The sequence below is a fragment of the Meriones unguiculatus genome, chromosome 3, assembly GCF_030254825.1.
Source record: "Meriones unguiculatus strain TT.TT164.6M chromosome 3, Bangor_MerUng_6.1, whole genome shotgun sequence".
Classification (NCBI taxonomy): Eukaryota; Metazoa; Chordata; class Mammalia; order Rodentia; family Muridae; genus Meriones; species Meriones unguiculatus.
This window is the reverse complement of record NC_083351.1, coordinates 39,993,067-40,010,485: the sequence shown is the minus strand read 5'-3', so window position 1 is coordinate 40,010,485 and position 17,419 is coordinate 39,993,067. Positions and strand designations below refer to the sequence as shown.

The window sequence follows — 17,419 nt, the reverse complement described above, 5'->3', positions numbered from 1 at the left end:
GGAGAGAGTTCAGGGAGAAAAAGCTGGAGTTGGGGGGAGGCACTTGGAAGGCAGTGTGAAAACCTGGTGAGGTGGAAACTTCATCTATGAGGATGACCCTAATGAGGACCCATAAGAATAGAGAATACAGAGTCTGAGCCAGCTATCTTCAGTAACCAAGCAAGATTTCCAGTGGTGGGACTGGGTTGCATTTGGGTAAGTCATTGGCCAAGGAGTTCCATGGAGATCCTCAAACATCCCAGATTGATGCTAGGAGAGAGGGCCAGTCTCCAAAACCTGACAAGTGGCAGGGCTGGTTTTGGGGGATAGCCAAGAACAACATCCACATATTTCATTCAATGTAGAGAGGAACTGGTGCCTACATGGATATTTCACCTTATGTTCTAGATTCTTTGGCATGGGAAGGTACTCTGTAGGCTATGGAAAGAGAAACCTGGACACCAACACAGTCACAAAACCCTTGACCACCATTCGTTCCTGCCTTTGAAGTGTGCTGTGGCAATGGCGATGTCGAACCTGTGCCCAAGCAATGTCTTATTTATCTTAAGGCCCAAGCTGACACTACCTAGATGACCAGGAACTGGGGACTTGATAGCCTATAGACCTAAGGTAGAACCAAACACAACTGGCACCAAAATTCAATGAAGTGATTCCTTATGATATTCTGCTATACACAGATATGTGCCTTGCTTAGTCATCATCAGTGACTTCCTCTGGCAGCTAATGGAAGTGGATGCAGAGACCCTACAACTAGAAGCTATGTGGAGAGAGTCTAAACTGAAGGTTTCCATCAGGTCCCTCCCCCTCAGAGTTCAACAACCCCATGCAAGAATAGGGGAGGAAGGCTATAGAAGTCAGAGGGGATGGAGGACACCAGGAAAATATGGCCCTCTGAATCAACTCATCAGGGCCCCTATGGGCTTATCGAGACTGAAGTGGCAAGCATGGGTCCTGCTTGAGTCTGCCCCGGGTTCTCTGTATATAAGTGATGGCTGTTACCTTGGTGTTTCTGTTGAACCCCTAACAGTGGTATCAGGTATATCTCTGACTCTTTTGCCTGTCCTTGGGCATCTTTTACTCCTATAGGCTTGCCTTGTTCAGCCTCATTGTGAGGGGTTTTGCCTTGTCTTATTGTAGCTTTTTTGTTGCGCTTGCGCTTGGTTGTTGTCTCTTGGAAGCCTGCTCTTTTCTGAAGGGAAACAGGGGAAGAGGGCATCTGGGGAGAGGGAGGAGGCAAGGACCTGGGAGGTGTAGACAGAGGAGAAAGTGTGGTCAGAATGTATTGTGTGAGAGAAGAATCTATTTGTAATAAAAAATTATCTAATAAATTATTTGCTAACACATATAAATGTGTATATTTCTTCAAATACTTCATGCCAGAAATTTTTAATCACAAATTATCCTGCCATTTGTGAAGCAAAATTTTTAGGGTTGTCGGACAATTGGAAGACTACACCCAATGTTACTAGCCTACTGATGAACGGCTTGCTGTGCCCCTCCTAGGATCTCAGTCCTACCATCTCTTGTACCAGGAAAAGCACTTGTCATCTGTTTTTATACTGTTCTTCACTGTATTATCACTCCCATGTGTTTAATATCATGTGTCTCTTACATAGTTCTGAATTACTTGATAGGTAATATTATTCTTTTCTGAGGGTGGCCAAAATGGAAATCTGAAATTTTCTGGCAGAGTTCTGATTCAAGTTCTGTCTTCAGCCTTCTCAGTGATATTAAGTCTGCTCCATTCTTGCTACAGCGTGCTCCTTGATATAGTTTATTCTTATTTGAGACAAAAGTATCACTTGCTAATTGTGCCTATTGTTTTCTTGCAAAGCATATTGACAGGCATTGGAAGGGCTTGTTGAAGCTAGACATACTGAAAACTCAAAAAGATACTTGGCATTGGCAGGAAAGAGAGAAAAATGTGTTCTCTATAACAGCCCCACTTGGTTCTGTAAACACAAACACAAGTGAATACATATAACCTGCATACTTTACCCTCCCTCCTCTGGGCACTGAAATTGGTGCTGGCATCAAAACAAAGTAAGTCTTTGAGAAAGAACCAATTATAGCAATGAAAATGGGTTAATGGTTACCAACCACTTACCAGGTATAAAACATCACTAATAGTGAAATTCTGCCTTCTTCCAGCCTCCACCTTTCTCCCTACTCATCTTTTAATCCTTGAAAACTACTAGATATTCTCCATTGCCAAAGGCTAGTGCAGATGGTAGATAGGGAAAGCTGTGCTTCATGATTAAAACTCAAAACTGCAATCTGTATTGCTAACAGTCTACTCCAGAGCCTGGGCTCTATTTCTCATTTACTGCCTCATTCCCAAACTATTCTTCAACATTTTGTTATAAAATTTATAATTGCCTTATTTTTGTAATTTATTTTTATTTAATTTTTTTATCATTTATTCACTTTACATCTCATTTATAGCCACCTCCCTCATCTTCTCCCTGAGCCACAGTCCGTTCCTCTTCCTCCCATCCCCATACTTTAGTCCTCAGGAAGAAGGAGACCTCCTCCCCTACCATCCTACCCCAGTCTATCAGGTCTCAATAGGACTGCCTGCATCCTCTTCCTCTATTGCCTGGTAAAGCTGCCCCACCCAGGGGAAGTGATCAAACAGCAGGCAACAAAATCCATGTCAGAGGCAGCCCCTGCTCCTCTTACAAGGATACATGGAGACTGATCTACCTATGGGCTACCTCTGAGCAAGGGACCTAGGTCCTCACCTTGAGTGGTCCTTGGCTGGTGCATCAGTCTCTGCAGGCCTCCTGGGTCCAGATTTTTTTGGCTTTATTGACCTCCTTGTAGAGTTCCTGCCCACTCCAGGTCCTTAAATCTTCCCACTCTTCCATAAGGCTCCCTGCACTCCGTCCAAAGTTTGCCTGTGCATCTCAGTGTCTGCTTCGATTTCCTGCTGGGTAAAGTCTTTCAGAGGATATCTATGGTAGGCACTCTTCCTGATCCCCCTCTTCTGCCACTTCAGGTGTCTATCCTGTCTGCCTACTGATTGAGATTTAATCATCCTCTCTAGGGTACTCTTTATTACTTAGCTTCTTTAGGTCTGTGGATTGAAATATGATTATTCTGTATTATATTGCTATCTGCTTATAAGTAAGTAAAATCCATACGTGTCTTTCTGGTTCTGAGGTAACTCAGGATGATCTTTTCTAGTACCCTCCATTTCCCTGAAAATTTCATGATGTCCTTGTTTTTAATAGCTGAGTAGTATTCCATTGTGTAAATGTACCAAAATTTCTTTATCAACTCCTCTGCTGAATAACATCTAAGTTGTTCCAGATTCCAAATAAAGCTCCTATGAACATAGTTGAGCAAATTCAAGTCTCTGAAGAAAGAAATTGAAGAAGATACCAGTAGATGGAAAACTCTCCCACGCATTGGTAAGATTAGCGTAGTAAAAATGGCTATCCAACCAAAAGCAATCTACATATTCAATGCAATACCCACCAAAATGCCAACCTTGAAATAGCAATTCTCAAATTCTTATAAAAAACTTATTAAAAAAAAACAATCCCCCTGAGGGGAGAGCAGCCTTACCAGGCCACAGAAGATGACAATGCAGCCATTCCTGATGTGATCTGATAGACTAAGATCAGAAGGAAGGAGAGAAGGACCTCCCCTATCAGTGGACTTGGGGAGGGGCATGCGTGAAGAAGGGGGAGGGAGGGTAGGGCTTATGGGGGGATACAAAGTGAATAAACTGTAATTAATAAAAAATAAAAAAGGAAAAAAAACCTGTACAATAAAAGATCTTCTGGAGGTATCACCATTTCTGATCTCAAGCTCTACAATGGAGCAACAGCAATAAAACCTGCATGGTACTGACATAGAAACAGACTGATGAATAATGGAACAGTTTTTCACAGTAGCTAAGAAACAGACTGGTGGAGCAGTGGAATCAAGTTGAAGACCCAGAAATAAACCCATATAACTTCAAACACTTGATTTTTGACAAAGAAACCAAAACCATACAATGTAAAAAAAGATAGCATCTCCAACAAATGGTGCTGGTCTAACTGGATGTCTACATTTAGAAAAATGAAAATAGATCCATACTTATCACCCTGCACAAAATTAAAGTCCAAGTGGATCAAAGACCTCAACATAAAACCAGACACACTAGATATGTTAGAAGAAAAAGTGGGGAAGAGCCTAGACCTCATTGGCAAAGGAGACAATTTTCTGAACAGAACACCAAGAGCACAGGCTCTAAGATCTACAATTAATAAATGGGACCTCTTAAAACTGAAAAGCTTCTGTAAAGCAAAGGACACTATTGGCAGTCTACAGATTAGGAAAAGATCTTCACCAATCCTATATCCAACAAAGGACTAACATCCAAAATATATAAAGAACTCAAGAAATTAAACTCCAAAAAAACAAATAATCCAATTTTTAAAATGGGATACAGAGCTAAAATAGAGAATTTTCAACAGAGAATTTTAAATGGAGGAGAAACACTTAAAGAAATGCTCGATATCCTTAATCATCGGAGAAATGCGAATCAAAATGACTCTTGAGATTCCATCTTACACCCATCAGAATGGCTAAGATCAAAAACTCAAGTGACAACACATGCTGGAGAGAATGTAGAGAAAGGGGAAACCTCCTCCATTGCTGGTGGGAATGTAACCTTTTACAACTACTTTGGAAATCAGTCTGGCACTTGACTGGGAGTAGTGCTAGCTCAAGACCCAGCTATAGCACTCCTAGGCATATACCTAAAAGATGATCTACTATTCTTCAACTTTTATTCTGATATTGATAATACTCCCTCCATTAAAATTCTAATGGAGAAGACTCTATTGATATTATTCACTACTCTAGTAGTACTCAATCAGTACCCAACACCAGGCATGAAATAGGCGCTGAACCACTCTAGCCAGGACTTACACTGAAGTCCTTACTGTGCCGTTTCTAACCTCACCAGCATCACTGCTCTCTCGGTATTAGACCACTTGTTTGAAATGCACTATGTGAATAATGCTATTTAATCCTTACAAGATTTGTAAGGTGGACAGTATTAATTAGATTCCACAACGGGAAAAATTAAATCCTAAGATAATGATTTTCCCAAAAAAATTCCCCACACAACCGACATAATTCAGAGTTCTAAGTGGTGCTAAATGAAGTTATATATTCTCTTTCTTGACCCTCCTGAAAACTGTGAAGATGGAAACTATGTTGAATTATGAACTCTAAACAAATGTGGGTTTTGTTATATATTATTAATTTATTTAATGTGTAAAATTTTGGTTTTTGTTTATTTTTGTTTATTTGTCTTCTTGCAATCAAATACACCACATTCCTGCAGTGCCTGAGAAGGTCGGAAGAGGGCATCAGTTTCCCTAGAACTGGCGTTACAGGAGCCTACCACAGAGGGCCTCTGAAAGTCTACCCAGCAGGGTATCAAAGCAGATGCTGAGACTCATAACCAAACTTCGGGCACAGTGCAGGGAATCTTATAAAAGAAGGGGGATAACCTAGAACCCCTGCACAGATGTAGCCCATGGCAGTTCAGTGTCCAAGTGGGTTACATAGTAATGGGAAGAGGGACTGCCTCTGACATAATCTGATTGGCCTGCTCTTTGATCACCTCCCCCTGTGGGGGGAGCAGCCTTACCAGGCCACAGAAGAGGACAATGCAGCCACTTTTGATGTGAACTGATAGACTAAGATCAGAAAGGAGAGGAAGACCTCCCCTATCAGTGGACTTGGGGAGTGTGCAGAAAGGGGATGGAGGGTGGGATCGGGAGGGGAGGAGGGAGGGGCTTATGGGGGGGATGCAGAATGAATAAAGTGTAATTAATAAAAAAAAAAAGAAGGGGGAGATAGTAAGACCTGGAGAAGACAGAAGCTCCACAAGGAGAGCAACAGAACCGAAATATCTGGGCATAGGGGTCTTTTCTGAGACTGATACTCCAACCAAGGACCATTCATTCAGATAACCTAGAACCCCTGCACAGATGTACCCCATGGCATCTCAGTGTCCAAGTCAGTTCCACAGTAACGGGAACAAGGACTGTCTCTGACATGAACCCTGCAGCTGGCTCTTTGATCACCTCCCCTTGAGGGGGAGGCAGCCTTACCAGACCACAGAGGAGGAGAAGGCAGCCAGTCCTGTTGAGACCTCATAAGCTAGGGGCAGATGGAAGAAGAGGAGGACCTCCCTTATCAGTGGATTTGAAAAGGGGCTTAGGAAAAGATGAGGGAAGGAGGGTGGGATTAGGAGGGAATGAGGGAGGGGTCTACAGCTGGGATACAAAGTGATAAACTGTAATTAATATAAAAAAATAAAAATTTAATTAAAAAAGGTGTCTTGTTACCATGACCACTGTGTGCAACTAGATGAAATGTGAAAGAGCACAGCAATAAAATAATTACTTTAACAAACACTTCCAATTCAAGGACTACATTCTACAAGCAAATTGCCACAGGTACCATTTATGGCGTACTCCACCAGTGCCGGAAACTTTCCATGCATTACCACATTTTCACACTTAATTTTTACAAAGAATCAAGGTCAGAGATGGTATATTGGGGTCATTTTGGAAATAGGAGTCTATGACTCCAGGAAGATAAACTATTTTCAGGTGTTCTGATAACTTGTAAGTGATGGAGACATAATTTTCAAAGAGCTCACCCCAGCCCTCTAAGCCCTAATACCACATAGCACAAGTGAAAGGAAAAGTCAGATAAACAAAAGGGCCGTGGCCCTACCAGCATGGAAAGCATGAGGTCTAAGAGAGAGCACTGGAGACACTATTGAAAAGGACGCTGCAGAGTCAGACTGGAGGAATATGGAAGCATAACGTGGAGCCATCATTCATCTAGAGTAAGAAAGATACAAGCATTATAAAATGACCAGCAGAAGCTGACGTTTTAATAGAGTCAATAATGAATTATTTGTGTTCTTATAGTAAATCACTGTCTACCTATCTAGCGATCACCGATTTCAATGCATCTCTTATTTACTCTCCTGAAGTTCAATCAGAGGGTGTGTACAACACGAGTTTCTGCACCTCCCCCTGTGCTGGCCTTTTCCGGGAACAGCCCCCCCCTTCCGAGTCCTGCCATGCTTCCCTGTTTGATTGGCTGTAACTGCTAGGGTTTATAGTTATATAAATTATCGATTTTTAGCTACTTATAAGTTGTCCTCTCTGTACATAGGCAGAGGGCACAACTCACAGAAGACTGTTAAAAATTGCCTTTCTGAGCTCTGCCCTGCAGACTATCCATGCAGATGCTGAGACTTATGGGCAACCTTTGGGCAGGGTGCAGGGAATCTTAGGAAAGAAGTGGGAAACAGTAAGATCTGGAGAGGACAGGAACTCCACAAAGAGAGCAACAGAACCAAAAAATTCTGAGCACAGGGGTCTTTCCTGAGACTGATACTCCAACCAAGGACTATGCATGGAGATAACCTAACACCCCTACACAGATGTAGCCCATGGCAGTTCAGTGTCCAAGTGGGTTCCATTGTAATAGGAACAGGGACTGTCTCTGACATGAACTGATTGGCCTGCTCTTTAATTACCTCCCCCTGAAGAGGAAGCAGCATTACCAGGCCACAGAAGACAATGCAGCCACTCCTGATGAGACCTAATTCACTAGGATCAGAAGGAAAGAAAAGAAGATCTCCCCTATCAGTGGACTTGGGGAGGGGCATGCATGCAGAGGGTGGAAGAAGGGAGGTATTGGGATGGGAGGAGGGAGGGAACCACAGGGGGGATACAAAGTGAATAAAGTGTAATTAATAAAGAATAAATTAAAAAATTCTCAAAAAAAACCACAATTGCCTTTCTGGGATTGGATGGGTGTTCAGTAAAAATTCTGTTCCCTTGTTTACTAGGAAATGTTCCATACTTATTATGAACATGAGCTCTTTATTTATTACCAGTGTTGCAAATGTTGATATTTTTATGTTCCTTCCCTTTTTGTTTATAATAGATTATAATGCCAGAAATAATAGACTATAGTATTCAGTTTAATGAATCTTGCATCCTCACATATTTACCTAGTTGGTCTATTTTTAATTATTTGGCATTATATTTACACTATTAGTAGGTAGGAATTTATTTTGTTTACTTTTTTTTTTTTCTGAGACAGGGTTTCTCCATGTAGCCCTGGCTATTGTGGAACTCACTCTCTATACAGGCTAGCCTCAAACTAGAAATTCTCCCGCCTCTGCCTCTGAAGTACTGAGACTAAACGCATGCACCACTACTGCCCAACAAGAATTTATTTTTATATTGCAGAATTAAGAATTTAAACAATAATATTTTTCTAAATGTTTTGTTTTCTCTACTCAACCTCATGTTTTCTTCCATTTTGCTTTATATCTCATGTATAACATATTAATTCAGTATATTTAATTGATTTTTTAATGTTAAGTTTTGTTCAATTTACTTCTTAATTTTCTTTTTGTTTTTCTGTTTTTTACTTATTCTTACCTTACAAAAATTGCATCTCTAATATTTTAATGTAGGCTATCGCAAAACCCTTCTATTGTTTTCCTTTTTACAAAGTTTCTTAATTTGGCTCAATAATTTTTAAAAAAATTTTTTCTGAAGATTTTAACAAAATTTGTACTATAACACTTGAATGTTTGCACATGTGTGTGCGCACGTGTGTGCGTGTCCATGTGGGGAGGGAGGGAGACGAGGAAAACACAAGATGCTGCATGCAAAGCTGCTGGATAAGTATCACCACGTGCGTCTAAACTATTACTAGTAAATATTTACTTGGAGAACTGCCCCCCTTAAGACTGTGAAAGAATTAGCATCAACATCTGGAGTTCCTCAGTAACGCTGATTGTAGACATGAGCCTGATGACATGGGTTAATCATTGTCTTCTGTAGGGAGGAAAGGATTCTTTTTTTTTTCTTATATTTTTTGTTTTTATTATTAATAAAACCATAAAGATATCAAAAACTTCTGAAAACATTTAACATATATAGCAGAAAAAGACGCTCACTCCCTCATCTTAGTCATATATGGCATATATAAATGTAATATATATTTAATAAGTCTATGTTGATTCTTATTATTCTACAGTTGATTCTCTTTTTTTCAAAAGGTGACTCTTGCAGCATAATTTCACTCCAAGATTCTGTGAATGTTATGTGAAGTACTTATTATTCTTTTTTTTTTTTCAATGCAGTTTATTCAGGAACCTTGAACAATCATCTGACCCTGGGGAAAGCCAGCCCACAGCTTAAATAGCCTCTGGGTAGACAACCCCAGCGTGCCACGTGGGCAATGCAGATAGGTCCACATACATGGAAGCAAGCCAGATCCTCAGCCTTAGCCAAATGTGGAATTGTTCGTGACAGAGAGCACTCACCATCGGGAAGGTAGAAGGTGGAAACCAGCTCCATCTTTAAGGCATAGCATTCCGCAGCTCTCTACAGTTCCCCCTTTTTGTTTTAGACACATCAGGCAAGAGTAGAGGTCTGATCTCTGATATTAGAAATAAATTGGGACTTTGTACTGATGTTCATTTAGGTGTCATCCACCCAAAGAGCATCAGACCCGTCCGATACCTTTTTCTCAGAGGCGGGACCTGGGGCATCAACCAGCATGCAATCAGACATGCTCTTCTCTGGGTCCAAAGTGGCTGACCCTGAGTGCAGTGCTTAGCCTCGCATCCTGAGCATAACATTTTAGCTTTTTATGGTAGCCAACCATGCTTGGGGAGACTGTCCTGCTTCAATGGCTGTAAAGGCCTGAATGATCATGGCTGCATTACGCTGTTGTGAGACTCTAATCTTGCATATATACCACAGGCAAACCAAGGAGACCAACACCAGAAGGCCTGCTAACGCTCCCATGCCCGCCCATTCCTTCAGATGATTCATGGCTGCAGCAATCCATGATGATAATCCTGTGGCTAGTCCTGTGTCCACTCTGGTAGAATTTACTGTGACAATGGCCACTCTCAGCTGCTCCATCGTAGTATCGAATTCTCCAGTCCAATTACCTAAAATATAGCTCGACAATTGTTTAGACAGATTTGCAGCACAGGAAAAATTCTCATGTTATATGCTAGTGATTCAAAGTCCAGCATATTTTCGTTGACAGCCAAGTTGAGCGATTTGCCATAGGGTATCAATTTGCTCCTGCACGAGGTCAATCCTCTGATTGAACACCATCAAGCTTCCTTTTAGTTGAGCATTAATTCCTTTTTGTACAACTAAGGCATGAGCTACATTGGCTAAATGATTACTCAGGGTCTGAGCAGTCTGCCCAGTATGACTCATGGCTAATGCCCCGGTGGTAGCTCCAACAGCCAGCAATGAAATGGCAGTAACAATGGTGGCTGTAGTTCCAAGATCCCTTTTCTGTCTGAAGAGAGTCATAGCGTGGGGGGCATCAACGGGCACAGGCACCCAGCGAGGCATGCAAGTAACCAGGGCATACCTAAATTTACTAGCATTCCAGCATTGGGCAAAAAAGCAAGTATCATTACCACAATTACTTTGTTCTATCTGGCTAATAATGAATAAAAATGGGGGATATAAACAAACAGGTGTGGGCTTATAGGAAATATTATGAGAAACCTTAACCCCCTCGTTGGAACATCCTGCATCAGTTCTAGAACTAGCAGTGGTAGTGTCCGAGGTCTGAGTAGGTTCAGGAGACCATTGCCCCCAGGGGCGAGACGTGATTCTTTAGCTAAGTCTCATGTTGCTTCCTCTTGACAAATGCTTTTATGTCTCCAGCTAGAGCTGAATTATCAATATGATCACCCTTGCCTTCATACAAGCCTGTTCTCATGCTCATTCAGTGAATCCCTAATGCCAGGCCTTGAAAGTGTGCTAGAAATGCTTTTCTTCCCTTTTTTTTTTTTTTTTTTTTTTTTTTTTTTTGTCTCTCAGATTATGATCAAAGTCCAGGAACTCGGGTGAATGAAAGAATAATTCTAATTGACATACATTGTCTCTGGCTCAGTCTGTCAGAAGAAAGGATTAAAACACAGTTCTAGTCCCTTGTGTGAGATTAGCACTGTGGTACATACGAGTCAATCTTCAGTGCAGGGATGATCAATGTAAGATATTCACGCGATGATTAAGGTCTGTAGTCATCAGAAATAATCAAAAACTCACGTTACCGCATTCGGAAATCAATAAGGCAAATACATTGTTAAAAAATGTTTTTACATTGTATGTAAAAACGTACAAACAAACAAAAACAAAAGTAAAAAACAAAACAGCTCTACATTCAAAGAAATAAGAAATAGTTTACTCTGACCAAATACAGGTAGTCACAACCACAAAATCCAGTAGTTCTAAATTATATGTACTGCAGAAGAAGAGTTTAAATAGACTTTTATATCCACAAAACAAATGCATACATCAATAAACACATTCAACAAACTTTTCGTTAGGGCACCAGATAGGCAGGCTCCAGTAAAGCAAGGGGATCATTCCTATAAATTCCAGATGTTATCACATTCTTAGTTTTAGGAGTGATGGAGTCTAGAGGACTGTTAATCTTAGCAGCACATTGAAAGATGATATTCTACTACTCATGAGACTGTCAGGTCAAACACAGAAGGTAAGCTAAATGGCTTAAAAGAATTTTATAAAGCCTGATAATGTTGGTTCTTAATTTAAAAACTGTTGTCTCTATAGTTGTTCTATGGAGCTGGTCAGTCTATAGAGTCTTTAATGTAAAGAGAACTTCAGTTAATAACAACCTAAAGGACTTTCTAGGCATCTGGATAAAGGCACTAAGTTTGGGAAAATGAATATAAATGCAAGCAAATCCATTTCCAAGTGAAAAGAGAGTTTGTATGAAAATATTTATCCTGATTCAAGAAAAAATGAGTTATCCAGTATTGCTTGGTGTGTGTTGTAGGAAAGGAAAATTATTACAGATTAGAATTTTGGCAAGCTCTCAGACATAGTCCAATAACTTCCAATTGAAAGATTCTTAATTCAATTTGATCAATATTTGTCTTGCAACCAACATTTGCAAAGCTTTATTCTAAACTTTCCCAGGAAATCATTGTTGGAGGGTAAATATGTCAAGTGTCTGCTGTTGGAAAGAATAAATGACAAATATATTAATGTTGAAAGATGACCCTCCAACTATGCAATTTATAATTGTGACTGTTAAATTAAGAAAGTCTTCCTTAATTGAGCTGGCAAGTTCCATGAATAAAAAAATAGTAATTTAAGTTTCATGAATACATTCAATGGCAAGAGCTCAATATCAACACAAATAGAAATGTAATCAAGCCTTTAACATTGGAGTGTACACTTAACCATGATGTATGTACCCTAAAATATTTCATATGTTTTAGAAGTCCCTTGCTCAAGGGTCCAGAGGTCTATTTATCTTCTATATTTTTTATACAAGAGTTGAACTGTGCTAGTTTGACTCTGGTGGTTGTTTCACAGAGAGCAAAGCAATTTCTTTCAATTATTTCTCCTGAGTGAAATGTCTAGCAAATGAGTCATTAAACACAGTGTAAGAAATATGATGCAATAAATGGAATGATTGTAAGGAAGACAAACCCCATAAAAATCTATGACCAAATATATGATTATATAACGTCTTACGTTTACACCAAGAGCTAGCCTCTCTCTGGTACTCTTAACAAAAATTGTCGGGAAATCAGGATAAAGATTTGATTGCTCATTAGACAGAGCATTATTTTTTTCAAAGTATGAGAATTTTATCTCAGAGGAAATACTGAAGGGGAAAATAAATAACGAAGCCTCACAGGAAAGCAAAAGCACCCTGTTATGGTCTTTGAGCAATGCTTTCTAATTCTTCTTTTTCATTATCTTTAAATACAGAATCCCCTGCACCTACAGCTGAGTTTAGAAAATTCACTAAGTTCTGATGCTGATGTCACTGTCTCAATCCTGACCATGAACAACTGGTACAATTTTAGCTTGTTGCTATGCCAGGAAGACTGGAATATCACTGACTTCCTTCTCCTTACGGAGAATAACTCCAAGTTCCGCCTCGGGTCCATCTTCAACATCACTGCTAACCTGTCCTCCACCAAGGACCTCCTAAGTTTCCTGCAGGTCCAGTTGGAAAGCATTAAAAACAGCACACCCACAATGGTGATGTTTGGCTGTGACATGGAAAGTATCCGGCAGATTTTTGAAATGTCCACGCAGTTTGAGCTGTCACCTCCTGAGCTTCACTGGGTTCTAGGAGACTCCCAGAACGTGGAGGAACTGAGGACAGAAGGCCTGCCCTTAGGGCTCATTGCCCACGGGAAAACAACTCAATCTGTCTTTGAGTACTATGTTCAGGATGCCATGGAGTTAGTTGCAAGAGCTGTAGCCACAGCCACCATGATCCAGCCAGAACTTGCTCTCCTTCCAAGCACGATGAACTGCATGGACGTGAAAACCACAAATCTCACTTCTGGACAATATTTATCAAGGTAGGATGTAAAGCTTGGGTTATGTTCTCATCCAGAGAGATGGGATAGCAAGTAAAATTTCCTTGTCCATCCACTGTGCAGAAATCTTGACTCTAGGTAGCTCTAAAGGGCAACAGTTCTGAGATGGTTAGGGGCAACAAAAGTTTAGTGTCTCGTGGCCTGTTGTCTGTAATTTGATTCTGTATTGAGTATTGTATTGTATACAGGGACAGCACTTGGCAGATATTTAAAAAACTTTGAGCCTCAGTGTTCTAATTAAGGATAAGATAGACTAGCTTGATATAGTATAATAAAAAGGCCAGAAAATTGTATATGAAAAAGAATTAACCCATGGTTGGCTAGCATAAAAGCAAGGAATATGTCTTTCCTAATTTAGTCTCCCCACATCATTAGAAATGAACAAATCTCTCTAAATACACGCAGAAAAAAATTAGTTACATGAAAAGGGGGTTTTCTTACTCCTAGTATTGTTTCAGGCAATTTAGAACCTGGTTAAATGCAGAGACTTTAAAGCCACACAGAGCTAGAATCTTAGTTCTGCCTCTTGATTCTTGTATCACTTGGTCAAGTTATTCAATTACTCTAAACCTTAGTTTCTTAGGTTTGATTTCTACTTAAAGAAAATGGATGTAAAATTATAAAGATATTGGCATAAGATTCTGCTACTTGTGGAACTGTTGTGATAGGTGCCAGAAAGAAAATAGAAGATATGTGATTGGATAGGTAGATAGGTAGATAGATAGATAGATAGATAGATAGATAGATAGATAGATAGATAGATAGATGATAAATAGGTATATAGATAGATTACAAATGATTGACAGATGATAGACAAGATAAAAATATGAATATATAGAAGTAAGCATTCCATAAGAGTATTTTTCTAATATGTTTTTATTATTTTATACTTAATGACATGTGTGTACTATACTTTGGTACATTTCTGTTTAGTAGATGAAAGGGGAAACTCCATTTAAAATAAAACATAATTCCTCATGTGGAAATGGCGAATTCCTTCAGTGATGTTTTTAGGCTACTTGACTTTTACCTGGAAGAGGATGACCTATGGCCAGAGAATAAGTGCTTTTTCAGAGGTTAATCATCCCTATAGACTGAGAAAATTCGAAAGCAACGTTCTTAAAGGAGTGGCATTTGAATATACAGAATATAATGCAATTTAATAGTGTCATATCTTAAGAAAACACAAATATTTGGTAAAAAAGCAGAACATCTTTATAATTTTACAGACAATTGTACTGAGCACTTACTCTATACAAGCAATCTGCTAACAGCTAAGTGTGTGAAAGATTGAAGACAAAGCAAAGCCTAAAATTATTAACAAAAACGAAAATTGGGTATGATGGTACACACCTTTAATCACAGAATTGGGAGGCAGAAATAAGAGTTCAGAACCAGCCTGGGCTACACAGTGAGTTCCAGGCCAGCCAAGGATACATAGTCAAACCTTGTTTCAAAAAAGAAATAATAATAAAGTAATTCAAATTAATTTTTTAAATCTATTAGTAATAAAGTTGAATATTATATCATCTTAACTTTCCCTTTTTCCCATATAGCATTTTAATCTTCATAAGCTCAAACTTTATGTGTATTTTATTTTGCAGTATCTACACAAATTTAATGTTTACATCCTAATCATATGTGGTGAGGTTCATGATTTTATTTAAAAAAAAAAAGCCTTTTCCTTTTAACCAGTACATAAGCAAAGTGTCAATTTACAATTCCGAACAGTGTTTATTTGGAAAGACAGTCCATAAGCAGCAGGGGAAACCACAACTGAAAATTACATTATATCATCTAGCATTCTTGTCTAGGGTAAAACAGACAAGAAAAAAAAAATTCCAGGTTGTGTTCTAAAAATGCTTAGGGAAAACGAGTAAGGATTTTTGTTGATTTGGGTTGTGTGTACGTCAGCCATTCATTTTATCAAGGCCAAATGATTTTTCTGGATTCCCAAGGTTTAATTTATAGTAAAATCATATTTCTCGGGCTGGCAAGATTGCTCAGTGTGTGAATCAGTATCCACCATGACCAAAGACTTGAATTCCATTTACCCCACCCCAGAGTTGCAAACTGCAAGGAGAGAACTGACTCCTGCATGTTGGCTTCTGTGTCACATACATACATAAATACATGCATGCATACATACACGCATACAATCTCACACATATTCGCCCACACACACACACACACAAACAAAAAATAAGTGTAATTTAAAAACTTTAAAATCTCCCTCCACAAGGATCACATGGTACTTTTTACATCGACTTCCACAGAGACATTAGCCTATTCACCCTGACCTGTCTGACTTCTGAGAATACAAATTCCATTTAGTTGAATCATTATTATGTAACTTAGTGCAAAGCCTATCAAATAGCATGCTTTATAGATAGCTACTGAAATTTATTTACAGAGAAAGGAAACTGTCTATTGTATTTGTCCACTATCATTCACTGTAGAGAAAAAAAAATGGATCATTGATGAGTAAATACTTTCCTAAGTAAAATATAAACTTTTATCTAGCTACTTACACTCTAGTTTTCTTCTTTTCTTTTGCTTCCTGTACTTTTGTCTCTGTGGTGACAGGCTCTATCCTCATGATTATTTCCACATATTTTATTCCACAAAGTTTGAAAGTTATAAAAGAGTATGAGGTTTGGAGCCCAGAAGCAATTCACAATGCATAGGGGTCAGTGACAATATTTTCATCCCCGTGGGTGTGTGTAAGAGAAGAGCTCAAAGAACTTCAGAAAATATAACTAGGACTTTTTTAAACTCTCAGAGGAATACGGTCAAAGAAAAAGTTTCAAAGTGTTCAGGACAGGGTCAGGAGAAGTGGGCACATCCCCAGAAGGAGTCTTTATGATGGATAATAAAGGCTGCCGTAAGCCAGGAAACAGCTGTGGGGTTTCCACCATCCTTATTTATTTTGTTTAATTCGAGCTTTTAGAAAGTTAGTTATTCTCAGTCCATAAGTCACATCTGCATACAGTAATTTTCTTAATTGTCCCTAAATTTTGTGAGGCTGACCCCACTCCCTCTTGGCATAATAAAAGCCAGGAAGATAATGAGCTGTGACTAGCTGGTGCCAGAGTTATGCAAGCTTTCATTTCTCACACAGTCATTTTTGGTTTGGGCTGACAGAATTGTTAGCATTTTAAAATGTTAATGAAATCGCCCCAAACATGACATTTTCAACACAGGCTTTTAGACTAGGAAAATAATATCTTGTGGCAGACTACACAGACGTAATTACAGGTATAAGGGATCTAATTCCTCTCAGTTGCCCACAAGCCAGAGCAAATGTCCATCATGACTCAATGTAGACAGGATAAGAGGACCAAGGTCATTGTGTTATCTTTAACAATGTGTTAGAAAATTGTTTTACTAAATGTTAATTGTTTGGGGCAACTGTAGGTGGCATCTTATTTTGACAGTGCCTCCATGAATGTATGATTATGTGTTTCTACCCAATCAATGACCGTCTATCTAAAGTAAATATAATGACAACTTGAGCCCTGTCATTTTAGAGCTGACAGCATAATTAATAAAGGTAAATTAGAAAATTCTGAAATAATTGCTTTCCCAGCCCCCACCCAACCCCCAGGAGACAGAATATTGCTATGTGTTCCTGTCTGGCCTGGAATTCATGATCTTCTGAGCTCAGTTTCTTGTGTGTTGGGATGCCAAGACTGTGGCACGATGCTCAGAGGAATATACACTTTTTTTTACATACATGGAAAATAAATCCATTAACATTCTCAGATATTTTGTGGTATGTTTTAACAAATGGATAAGAGTTTTCACATTTAGAGCTAAAAGCACAGGAAATGGAATCTGTGAATTTACCAAGACCTGAAGAAGAAATGTAACACAGTGAGAGCATCAGTTTCATATGAAGAGGATCTGAGCTGTTTCTAGGAATGTATTCACAGCAAACCACATATAGCT

General features: G+C 39.2%; 1 protein-coding gene across 2 annotated transcripts in view; it reads left to right on the top strand.

Moving 5' to 3' along the window:
• Window positions 1-17,419, top strand: part of Grin3a (glutamate ionotropic receptor NMDA type subunit 3A) — a 225,287-nt gene that overhangs the window by 48,814 nt on the left and 159,054 nt on the right. For both annotated transcript variants that reach the window (XM_021657702.2, XM_060379904.1), the window contains exon 2: window positions 12,846-13,450. In XM_021657702.2, coding sequence (XP_021513377.2) covers window positions 12,846-13,450 — 605 coding nt within the window. The remainder of the gene's footprint in view (window positions 1-12,845; window positions 13,451-17,419) is intronic.